This window comes from Bidens hawaiensis, unplaced genomic scaffold (genome assembly GCF_021521415.1).
Source record: "Bidens hawaiensis isolate Kalapana, Puna unplaced genomic scaffold, B.hawaiensis_p1.1 tig00001179_1, whole genome shotgun sequence".
NCBI lineage: Eukaryota > Viridiplantae > Streptophyta > Magnoliopsida > Asterales > Asteraceae > Bidens > Bidens hawaiensis.
The window spans coordinates 3,965,221-3,978,499 of NW_027491068.1; the positions used below are offsets into that span (position 1 = coordinate 3,965,221).

Consider the following 13,279-nt stretch of genomic DNA (forward strand, 5'->3'; position numbering starts at 1 on the left):
GATCTTGTGCCAACCACTCAACCAACGTCTACTGAGCCCGTCACTGTTGAAGCTCAAACTGAACAAGGCCCGTCTGTTGAAGCCCAACAAACTCAAGATCAAATTTTTGATGATATTATGTAAGAGTTTGAGTTTTAAGTCTATATCCAGTCAACCACCGAACCCTCTGGATCGTCTGATTAGACTTGTCAAGATAGCTCAAGTGCAGCTGAGAAAACTGCCCACATTCTTTCCATGCAATATAAAATTTTACAAGATAAGGGTAAAGGGATCGCTTTGGAAGCTGAACCAGTTGATGTACATGCTTTACAATGCAAAGTCTTTGAGCTTGAGCAAGACTCTGTGGTGAAAGTTGTACGCATTCAGGAGATTGAAGCCAGCAACGCTGATAAAGACTCAAAGATTCAAGAGCTTCAAGCGAGCATAGGTGGTCTTACTGCTTTATTTGATCTCTAACAAAAGCTTGTTAAAAGGTTTGGAGATGACTTTAAAGGTGGTGATGATAGCGACGAGAAGAATGTTGGTGATTCACAAGATACTTTTGTTGATAGCAACTCCAGTTTGCGCCCTGCCTCAAATATTGATACTTCTGCACAACTGGAGAAATACCTAGCCTCTCCACCCAAGACTGCCGAACAAATGGAAAGAATCAAAAGGAAGATGCTGATTAGGAAGAACTCTGATCGGAATGTCGTGTCTTCTGATCATCCGGAGAAATTCGTGGTAGAACTCAAGAAGAGCCTTTCTAATAAGTATGGTGATCGCTCAAGGGTCATTTCATGGGGTTATGATATCGATGAGGAAATGTGGTGGGTCAAGCGTAAATCTGGGAACACGGAATATTATAAGAAGATGAAGACTTAGGCTCGTGGACAAAAGTTGATTTATGTGATTTGACGCTCCTTTTCACAACCTAAGTCATGATCCAAAGGCCACAAATTTCTGGATATTCTTGAGAACCAAGTTGAAAAGAGGTTCCCTAGTATGCCTACTGCTAAGTCCTTTTTCAGAAAGCGAAGGGGGTTTGTGATCCTTATACTAACAAGATGATGCTAAATGTGATGTGACCTCCAACTGCTAAAGTGACGTCCATTTCTATCACCAAGAGATTTCCTGAGGGTGCTCTCGATGAAATGAAGTTTTGGACTTATGATGGTGAAACGGCTACTGTTATTATACGGTTAAAGAAAGGGCAGTACCGTATTATTGATCCGAGAGTTTTATTGAAGTTTGGTGAAAAGGACATCAAGACCCTTAGCGGCTTCATTATGGCTGAACCACTTTATGAACCAGCTGCTAAGGAGTATACTGGTATGGTTGGATCGATTATATGAACAGGTTTATGGGCAGGTGCTTACAAAGAAGCTTATGCTGAAGTAATGGAGCATGAGTGAAGATCAAGATATAAACCAAGGGGGAGATTTTTGGGCTATACTTAAATGGTTTATACTTAATCGTTGTGGGCTTGGTTTTGGGTTATCATGTAAACCGAAATCTCTTGATTTTTGTGGGCTTTTGTGTGGTTTTGGGCTTAGGGTTGTTGGTACACTATATATACTTTGTTTCTTGGTCATTATATGGGTCGGTCATTCGTATACAGTGAGAGACTAGAGAGTTGTTTATCATTCATACTGTAATCACTGTTAAGGGCTTAAGCACCCGACGTTGAATATAACGTGTGTTTTGAATCCATTATGTGTTTTTATTGTGTTTGATCGTATTTTCATTGAATCAATTCGTTAGTAGATTCTGCCTAACAACGGGTTTAAGTAATATCACATTGAAAGTTCCTTTATTAGGACTTACAATTGCCCCTGTGTCGCCTAGGGGGGCGGTGTTCTTGCCCTCATCGTCCACATTTGTAGCCCCACTATACATAGCTAAATGTTTCTTACAAGTGTCCTTAGAATATATATTAGAAAATCCCTTAGTCTTATCAACATTTTCTTTTCAGTAAAGTTTTTAAAAGTTTTAATTGGAATTCTTATATAAATAAATATATATTTTATATTTTACCCTTAGTTATATTTAATTATATGGTATTAAAGGAAAAAAATGCTTTCTATTTTTAGAGTGTGAGTTGGATTCGATGAGTATAAATATTTTAAGAGTCGTTTAAAATGATTACCTACATCAAAATGGCCTTTAAAAGGGAGTGCCTCAATGGTTATGAATATACAGTCTTAAAAGACTATTCTGACGAAGGTTTAAATCTTGGGGCGCCGTTAAAACTAAAGTTAACAATAAAATGCTTTCGTACTTCGTTACAGCTTTCCTTAATTTTACGGATTTGGCGAAACCAATGCGATTTGTTAATTAGTTTCGACTGCTATGGACTTATTAAACCATGAGTAGTCATAACTCTCTACATCCAGGCATTATGCGCCACGTGGCGCCCAGTCAGAGTTATGGTTTTTTACAAAAAATAGGGTGTATTCATAACTCTCCACCCCCAGGCTATGCGCCACGTGACGCCCAGTCACTATTATTTTTTTTGTTTTTTAAATAATAATAATAATAATAATAATAAATATTGTAGTGTTAGAATGAATAATAATAATAATATAGCAGCAGCAGGCCAAAAGAATAATAAATAATAAGTCATCATCTTCTTCTCTCATCCATCGGATAAACTCGCCGGAAAACATCAACTCGCCGGAAAACATCCAACCACAACATCACCGCCACACAACAAAACCCTTACCGGTCACCACTCACCGGAATCCTCTTCGTCCTTCGATTCTCCGGCGTCCTCTCATCGGTCACCACCACCCAACAAGTATGCTCTACTACCCAACAAACATATATAACGGATATATTATTGATTTTTGAGCCATTTCTCGCGTTGTAAAGAAAACGCCGGAAAAAAAGAAATACCTAAAACGCCGGGGGGGGGGGGGTGCCCCCGGCGTTATATGGCAAAACGCCGCGAAAACGCGGTGAGTACGGATGGTCTAAAATGTGTGATTAAGTTCCAAGTTTTATTAAGGGAAAATTCCCAAAATAGCCTTATTTTGAGAAGAGGTTTCGAAAATGTCACCCAAATTTTAGAATTCCAAAAATGTCCTCCTCTAACACATCTCCAACGATGCGTTAAGAAATCTATCTTTAACACATCGTCAAAGATGTGTTAGACTTCCTAACGCATCGTCGGAGATGAGTTAGACTTCCTAACACATCAGCGAAGATGCGTTAGACTTCTTAACGCATCGTCAACGACGTGTTAGCCTCTTGATAATTATTTTAATATTATATTAATATAACTATTTATACCTATATTTGTTTTTTATAACTTTTAATATATAAAGTTTTATATTATTTCGAATATACCAATAAAGCATGCTTACTTTTATTACGGGGGGGACATAAATTTACTTAAACCGGAGTCATGTCAAATTAATATCGAAATATTCAATAAAATTTGACCCGCACGGTTTTAATTAAAATTTATGCCAACATATAAATAAAATAAGCATTTTTTATCAATATATTCGAAATGATATAAAACTTTATATATTAAAAGTTATAAAATCACAAAAACAAGTAGAATTAGTTATATTAATATAATATTAAAAAAGGCAAACAAGAGACTAACACGACGTTGACGATGCGTTAAGAAGTCTAACGCATCTTAGCCGATGTGTTAGGAAGTCTAACTCATCTCCGACGATGCGTTAGGAAGTCTATCTTAACACATCGTCAACGATGTGTTAAGATAGATTTCCTAACGCATCGTCGGAGATGTGTTAAAGGGGGGAACCGTTTCGAAGTAAGTTTAAAATAAATTGATTTTTATCCTCATTCTGATCGAAAGCCCTAAAACATCAATTTGAAATTCGGAAAAAACTTAACGTCCTTAAGTGTTTTTAACATGTGTCCAATAAAAACAAATTGTGTGAAAGTTGGGATTGATGACAATTATTTTTTAAATTGTAATTATTATCCGTCAACTGTATTAAGTTGGGATTATTAAAATCCAATTAGCCTCTCTTAATTAGCACTTTTTAACTATTTAGAGAATATAAAAGGTGGGATTAATAGTTATGATAACTATGTAAAATTTAGTTAAAAAGTATAGTGTATGGCTATTTAATAAATTCGTGACTCCAAACTTGATTTCTTTCCCATGTAGATTATTTAAGAAGCCAACTTTTATTGGTAAGGAAAACAACGCACTAGACCATCTTGTAAATTTGCAATCTTCAATTAACTATTTACATAAAAGTACAAATTTTTCTTTCTATTTTTATATCCATCTTTTATGTAAAAGAACAAACCCAAGCATCAAAATTATTTAAAAACATGTGAGTAGGCCCGGGCTCAAATTTCAGCTTTTTCATGTCATGTGCGAGCTTAAATTACTGGGCATTTATAGATTTCCAGTCGAACTAAGAGGCTGTTTGGTTCATTCAGATATGAATGAGTCAAATCTGAATAAGCATCTGTCTCATTCAGCAACAACAATAAGTCTGAATGATTTAGACCTAATTTTAACCATTAAGATGTTTTTCTGTTTGAAATCAAACAGTCTAAAAGCTCTTTGAATCAGATGTTTACATCTGAATGGTTCCATTCAACAAACAGCCCCTAAATCATTTTATTTCATGTCCAAACTGAAGTTGACTCGATCAATACGACCCACACTCATTAGGAAGTCTTTAACTATAGGTCAGACTTGAACAAAAATATATCTCAATCCGAAATAAAAGTAATTAAAAATTTGTTCACCCTCGTATCAGGACTTGAACAGAAATATATCTCAATACTGACAATACACCTAGCTATGAAAAACGAACCTGCTATTAGTTTCTTTGAAAATGAAAGGGTAAAGCGCAACATATTTTTTACTATATGTGTTAGTCTTGCCTAGCAAAGTTGAAAGTGTTTTTAAAAAATAACTTTTTTTTATATTTAATAAATATATACTTTATTTTTATGTAAAATTTAATTTATTTATAATTTATAATATAGAATAAAATTTAATTTATGTAAAATTTAATTTGTGTATACTTTATATTTTAATTTATTTATATTTATAATATAAGTTATCATAATTTATAATTTGGTTTTTAAGTTCGCTTTTCCGCCGGTATAGCGTGTCTAATTCTATTATATAAAAGTGAATATATCACAAAATAGTAACAAAGTTTTAAAATTATTTTCATTAGGCTATTTATGCTATTTTTCTCCAAATCAGGTTAATAAACCTTAAAATCAAGCATCATCAGATTTTTTTGGTGTCAAGTAAGCAATGGATGACAAGACTTGGGTGTCGGGATCTGCAATATATGTAGTTATATTTAAAAAAAACTAAAAAATACGTTAATTATATTAAAAATAAAATCTAAATCACCACTCCACATCAACATTAAAAAAATAAAAGATAAAAAAGATTTCATCATCTAATCTAACTCTAAGTATACTAATTAAAGAAAATAATTAGGATGATGTGGCAATCCCACATTCATTCTAGGTCAAATCTCGCTTCTCATTCATCCTACCTATTCATGAGTTATGGAGCAAAACCATATTGACGAATGGGTTATAATTTCCTTTCTAATTCTCTAATTTATCATCTCATTCATCTCAACTATTCATTGGTCATGGGCCAAAATAATGTTGGCAAATGGGTTATAATTTCATTTTCAATTCTCTATTTATCCTACATATCCATGGATCATGAGACAAAACAGTTTTGAGAAATGAGTTATAATTTCTCTTTTAATTCTCTAATCTCTCATCTCATTTATCATAGTTATCCACGAGTAACTGGTCAAAACAATTTCTACAAATGTTGTATATAAAAAAATTAAATTTGTAAATTTGAGATTTTAGACTTCTTATTGTTTATACTATATATTTTTTTCTTCTTTTAACCTATAATTCTTTTCATTTCTTTTAAATAATGGATTTTTTATTTTTATTATTTGACAAATCTCGTGTAATACACGGGTTCAAAAGCTAGTAGTATATTAAAGCAAAACATGTTTCCACATGGCCTTTAACTATGTCATTCACATGGAATGCCAATTAATCAATTTCCATTTATACATATTTCATTTAATTAACTAACTTTTAATTACCAATTTCCTATTCTTTCAATTTAACAAATTTTTATGTTAAATGATATAACAATTAATGCATTTATTACTATTTAATATTAATCTATATATACTATTAAAACAAATCTATTATACCACATGTCATTTAAATAGAGTAACTAATTAGGATGTCAACTAATACCATTACCATTTATAGAATTACTAAGATCACCCGTAATGACAAGTTATAATGGGCGTGATGGCCCAAAACGCCATGGGCACCCCCCCTCTCTGTTCAAAATCCTTCCAGCGTCATGTTGATAACGCATGTTTGGCACAATAAAAAAAATCATTTTTAACCCCCAACGGTCATATGGCCGTTGTAAAAAAAAATTGTTTTATAAATCTTTCTTTCTACTATATATTCCCCTATAAATGGATTCTCCTACTTCTATACATAAATCAATTTTTCGGGCCCGACCGACAAGCCGAACACGACACAGAAGGATTACTTCAGCGACTCGCCGAATTACAAGAACCCAAAGACTTTTAGGCGTCGCTTTCGGATGTCTAAAAAATTATTTATGCACATCACCAATGATTTGAAGCGTGAGCTTGATTACTTTAATCGAAAACCGGACGGTCGAGGGAAGCTAGGATTCACGGCTATTCATAAGGTTACGTCAGCCATACGCGTGCTCGCCTACGGAAACACGGCCGACATCAACGGCGAGTACTTAAAGATGGCTGATAAAACAACTCGAGACACCTTGGAGTATTTTTGTTACAGTACGTTTCTTTTTTTTTAAATAATTATATCACTTGTTTACTTTAATGAATTATTTTAGGAATGTTGAAACTACATGGACCACATTATCTGAGAGAGCCCAACTGGAACAATCTACAACGTCGTTACGACACCCACGCAAGGGTGCACGGTTTACCCGACATGATAGGGAGTGTAGATTGTATGCATTGGGAATGAGCTGATTGTCCAACTGCATGTTGAGGTCAATACACACGAGGTGACCAAAAGGGACCAACGGTCAGCCTTCAAGCGATTGTTTCTACGACCTTTGGATTTGGTCGACATTCTTTGGTGTTCCCGGTTCCAACAATGACATAACAGCCTTAGAACAATCGCATGTGATGGAGAGTTACATGCGACTATTCCCATCGCTTCGTTTTGGGCTAACGATAACTTTTACCATCATGGGTACTATCTGGGTGATGGAATATATCCAGAGTTTGTGATTATCGTGAAAACATTAGAGACCTGTTGGATGAAAAAAAGACAGTATGCTAAGAAAGTACAAGAGTCTGCGAGAAAGAATATTGAGAGGCGTTTTGGGGTTCTTCAACAATGCTGGCATTTTGTTAAAAATCCTTGTTGTCTATGGTTTTTAGAAATAATGAAGAGTGCTATGTACGTGTGTATCATAATGCATAACATGATCATCGAAGACGAGGGAAGAGCAATATGTCCAACTTTCATACCGGACTCGGATCCACCACGAACTCCAGCAAGTATGGAGCAAAGACTTAAAAACTCGTATTTCATGCGGTCAAGAGAAATACATAACGCACTAAAGGGGATTTAGTCCAACATCTTTGGATGAATTGGCGTTTTCCAGGTGTAAATGAGAATCAAAACGAGGGCAACAATGAAGACGATGATGAACACGACGACGTCGACGAAGGTGAAGACGATGAAGACAAGTAGTTTTTTTTAGTTTAATGTAATATTTATTTAATAAAATATTATTATTATTATTTGATTATTCTAAATAAAATGTTAAAAAAAAACAAAAAAAGTGCAAACGTGACTGGGGCCACGTGGCGGATAACGCCCAGGGGTGGGGCATTATGATTACATCATCTTTTTGAAAAAAAATACCATAACTTTGACTGGGCGTCACGTTGCATATAATGCCTAGGGGATGAGCATTATGACTACACATGGTCTAATAAAGTTACAAATGTAACTTTAAGGTAGCGTTTGGTATGCAGGAATGGAGGACGGAATGGAATGACCCATTGGGAGGGAAAGGAAAATAGTGTGTTTGGTTGACCAAAGGAATGGAATGACCCATTACCTAGTCCATTTCATTCCCTCTAAAATACCCCAATTTCATTCCATCCATACCCCATGTTTTTTTTTTCATTCCATTCCCTCCTTCACCCTACATAACCTCCACCACCCTCCCACCAACACCACCACCCAAAATCAACACCCACCACCACCACCAACCACCGCCGCCACTGCCACCAGCCACCACCATTGCCGTCCACCGCCGCCACCAACCATCGCCATCGGTGGCAGCCACTCAGCACCGCCAGCCGCCCGCCACATATATCAACCATCACCCCACCATCACACATGCCGCCCACCATCACCGCTGCCCACCACCGTCGCCACTGCCACCAATCACCACCATCGGCGTCCTCCGCCACCACCACCCACCTCCACAAACCATCGCCATCAGTGCCAGCCACCCGCCGCATCCATTAATCATCGCCCCATCATCACACACGCCGCCCACCGTCATCGCTGTCCACCACCACCTCCACTGTTACCGCCACCACCACCTCCACCGTCACCGCCACCCACCACCACCACCACTCCCTACCATTTTAATTTTATTTATTTTATTTTTTTCTTACCTACCAACAATACAAAGTAATGATTCATTTCATTCTCATGTGGTGACCAATCATTTCACTGGAATGGTAATAACTCATTCCAGTCCTTTATCCATTCCATTACCACTTCCATTCCATTCTGTCGTCCATTCCATTACCCCATACCAAACAGACCCTAAATGTTATATTAAATGAGTTTTATTAATATTTATGAATTTTAAAATTTTATTTTTCATTATATATCTTATAAATACATAAATATGTTACGTATATCATAAAATTTAATTTTTTTGTTGTATTTTTTAAACCATCCGCGTATTACACGGGTAATATTCTAGTTTAAACTAAAACAAAACATGCTAAAACATGTTAAAACCATTAATTTAATAAAATATGAAATTTTAGTGATTTAATTGGAACACTTTTTAATTTTAAGTGAGCTAAGAGCATTCTTAACCTATCCCCTATAATTATGTGAAGGAAGTTTGTAAATTATAGGGTGAGGTTATGAGTGATTGTGAATGTAAATTATAAGGTAAAGAGGTAAATGTAATGATTTTTTGTAAATTTCGGAAAAATTTGTCTGCCCCTATTTATTTTGTAATATTGGTTGGATTGGTTATGAGTAGAGAAGAGAGAAAATTGTAATGATAAAGGTATAAAAAACATTATTTAATTAAACATGAGAGAAATATAGTGTTTTTTAGTGTAATTATAGATATTGTAATTATAGAGATATGAATGAGGAACGGGATGAGAATGCTTTAATGGAACACTTTTGAAACTTACTTTCTATTCTAAAAAATTACCCATGTATTAAACTTTTAAGAAAAAAATGACTGGTCCAGTTATATAATATAAATCTTAGACTATCTTCAACGCTAAATGTGTTCTTAGATGTCTTTAACTGTCACGTCAATTATTACATGATATCCTTATAAATCCTTCAAAACATCAATTTCGTCTCTATCGCTAATGACATCTAAAAGCAACCAAAGATTTATATTCCAAGGGCCTATTGGAATTATTCTTTACTTGTTTTTCTACACGGCGCGTTGCGCCTGGCAGCTAGCAAAACTTCAGCGTTGAAACACGGGCGTTGATAAAACCCGAGTGTTATGACAATGAGCCGACATGAATTCGATAAATATCAGCTGAATTCGTTATGATATAAACATCATTGATAAAATTTGAGCGTTAAAACTCAAAATTAATTCATTAAATTAACATATAAGAAAAAAATATTTAAGATGATGTTTATTTTGTTGGCAAACTCAGGCGGTGGTAAAACACAAGTGTTGTTGATGCAGCGCACGATGAGAATCCGAAGGCTAATCACGTTGATTCTTGAAATACCCGTGAAGATCCTTCCCTAAACCCCAAAATTAACCCAAAAGTCAAGAACTTAAAAAGCCAAAAGTTTTTTTAATTAATTCTGATCAATGATTAGTCACATTACATTCATAGTATATTAATAGAGATGCCAAAATAGATTTGGGCCGAAACAAACAACCAAAGGCTCAACAACAACCCAAAACAAAACACAAAAAGTAGACGAAAAACATAAAAGTGGCCCAAAAATTTATCTACAGGCCTTATTTCGGAAAACTAAACGGGATAACCCGCCTACTACTGGTTACCACAACATGGCCCACGTTCCAACGGTCGTTTAGACTGGTAACACGCCTGAAACGGAGGCCCGTATCCCAAGTTAAGCTCATTTTCGTGTAGCCCATTTTGAAGCCCGATCTTGGGCCACCAGAAACATAATAACCCGGTCTTCTACACTTGGGCCCACATCAGTTGTCGTCCCGAGCATTGAGGCTGTAACTTGGCACGAATTCAGTCGGCTTTGATTACGTATATTACGGAACCAAAACTAAAAAACGAAAAAATATAACAATTGTGGTGGACCAACGACCAATTTTTATTTATTTATTTATTTGGGGTGGGGGTGTCAGTAAACTTGAGCATTGGTAATACCCGAGTGTTGTTGATCATGAGCTTTAAATAAGGTCACGAGTTAGCGCGAACTCAGCCAGTTTTTTTAGGTTTGTTATGGTACTAGAACTGAAAAAAATGACGTTTGATCAGTTCTCATTACGTTTATTATAGTAACTAAACTAAAAACAAAATTCATCGAATAATACGGTGACGCAAATGCGACAACAAAGTTTTTGTTTATATTATAGTAATAATCTATTTATACTAAAAAAATTGGATATATACAGACGACATGTTTGTTGAAACGACCATTTGTTTGTCTGCTACCTATTCTTGGACTCTTTTATCCATAAGCCGGTTAAAAACATGATAAAATATTGATTAAAATGAACATTAATTAGCAGTCAAATATTGCATGCGCTGTACTAAATACGTACTAACAGACGAGAACGAAGTAGTTAGAACATGAATCCAAAAGCATGACCATTGACACACGAATAATTTAAGGGAAATTAAAATTTTTTTTTAAAAAAGTTATGTTTTCTTTTGAAATTAAGCAAGCTTTTATCTATCATTTGAGTGTTACATATATTTACGAGGATAAATTTAACCCAATTAAAATAAACTACTTAGACTTATATATCACGGAAATGTCACCATTTTGGTCTTAAAAATCGATATTTGTGTGGTTTTAACCACGTCAATCCTAAAATAAATTATAGCATGTATCTTCTTTAACCAGTGAGATTTTAAGACCTAAAGTCTGTATTATTATTTTTTCTTTTGCTTTGAATGTGACTATTTGACCCTGTGACCCTCCATCAAACTATATACGTTTTGTCACAACCAATTAATTATATGCAGAAAAATTTGGTCACATTGACCCATTCTTAAAAAATATATATATTTATAAATATTATTGAACATTTCTTAAGTGTAACTGTTTCCCATTCAATCATACCATATCTTCTGCGTTATTCTAACACTTCACCACTACTTTTCACATTTTGTAGTTAATTTGGAACCATGGGGGCCGGAGGCCAAATGAACGTTTCAAAGACGGAGGAGGACATACTCAAACGTGTTCCCGTCTCAAAGCCTCCATTCGGGCTAGGCGATCTAAAGCGAGCCATACCACCACACTGTTTCAAACGTCCCCTCACTCGCTCTCTCGGTATGTTTTTCCGAGACCTTGTCATAATCTACGCTTTCTACTATCTCGCATCTAATTACATCCCGATCCTCCCTAAGCCCTTATCATACATCGCGTGGCCGATATATTGGTTAGCCCAAGGTTGTATTCTCATGGGCTTTTGGCTCCTCGGCCATGATGCTGGCCATCATGCGTTTAGTGAGTACGAATGGGTTAATGATGCGTTTGGTTTCTTTATCCATTCGGTTACTTTGACGCCGTACTTTTCGTTTAAATATAGTCATCGTAGCCACCACGCCCACACGAATTCACTCGAGTTCGACGAGGTGTACATCCCCAAACGAAAGGCGGACACATTTTTCTCCGAGTTTTTAAACAACGGACCAGGAAACGTGTTCACTCTTCTCCTAAGGACCACCCTCGGTTTTCCCTTATACTTGTTCTTTAATGCTTACGGACGTGATTACGAAGGATTCGTAAACCACTACTTGCCACAATGTGAAATCTTTAATGACCGCGAACGCGGTCAAGTTGTGCTATCCGACAGTGGCGTCATCGCGGTTCTCTACGGTTTCTACCGCATCGCGTTGGCGCAAGGTGTAAAAACAACACTTTTCTTGTACGGACTTCCTTTGTTTGTCATGAGTGGCTTCTTTATCACTTTAACGTACCTAAACCACGCGCATCCCGCTATTCCGCACTATGACTCGACCGAGTGGGACTGGATAAGAGGTGCTTTATCGACTGTTGACAGAGATTACGGTCGTTTGTTGAATTGGGTTTTTCACCAAGGAAATGAAAACCACGTGATTCACCATTTGTTCCCAACCATTCCAATGTATCATGCGAGTGAGGCGCGAGACGCGGTGAAGTCGATTTTAGGTGATTACTACAAGTGGGATAATACTCCGATACTTAAGGCATTGTGGAGAGACACAGTCGAGTGCATCTACGTCGAACCGGATGCCAACAGTGAGAACAAAGGTGTTTATTGGTATTTCAAATAGTGTTGATTCGTCTATGAAGCACCAAAGGCAGGTCGGAATTGTATGTCAAAGGCATCCTAGGTGACAAAGTTTAATGTATTTTGGTACAGTTTTGATAAGCAGTCTAGGAACATGCACGTTGTCTAATATAATAAAAGTAAAAGTGTATCTAATATATTAAAATGTAGGTCTTGAATTAAAGTCATGTGTTAGCGTGTATATATTATCAATACTAAATAAAAAGAGTATCACCAAAAGTATCTACCAACAGAATCAGTACGTCAGCAATATTTACGACTGGAATCTGGCTAAACAAAATTTTTCTTGAAAACTAAACTGATTTATAATGTTAGTGGCAGTGGATTTAACGAGTGATATCTTTGGTGATAGCTAGAAACGATATCGAGTATCAGATGTTTGTCAAACAAAGTATGAAACAAGTAGATAACAAATTTGGATAATCGATAAGGATGTTTGTAATCGAATATCTTGGTGAAAGTTAACGATCATCA

At 35.9% G+C, this 13,279-nt stretch overlaps 1 protein-coding gene across 1 annotated transcript; it reads left to right on the plus strand.

Annotated features, from left to right (window-relative positions):
- The first annotated feature begins 11,597 nt into the window (after window positions 1-11,597).
- Window positions 11,598-12,950, plus strand: LOC143563424 (delta(12) fatty acid desaturase DES8.11-like). Its single transcript, XM_077050965.1, has one exon. It carries the CDS (start codon window positions 11,655-11,657, stop codon window positions 12,786-12,788), a length of 1,134 nt encoding a protein of 377 aa, XP_076907080.1. The 5' UTR covers window positions 11,598-11,654; the 3' UTR covers window positions 12,789-12,950.
- The last annotated feature ends 329 nt before the right edge of the window (window positions 12,951-13,279 follow it).

Excerpts from the sequence above, each read along its gene's own strand:
- LOC143563424 (XM_077050965.1), top strand. The coding sequence starts at position 11,655 with ATGGGGGCCGGAGGCCAAATGAACGTTTCAAAGACGGAGGAGGACATA.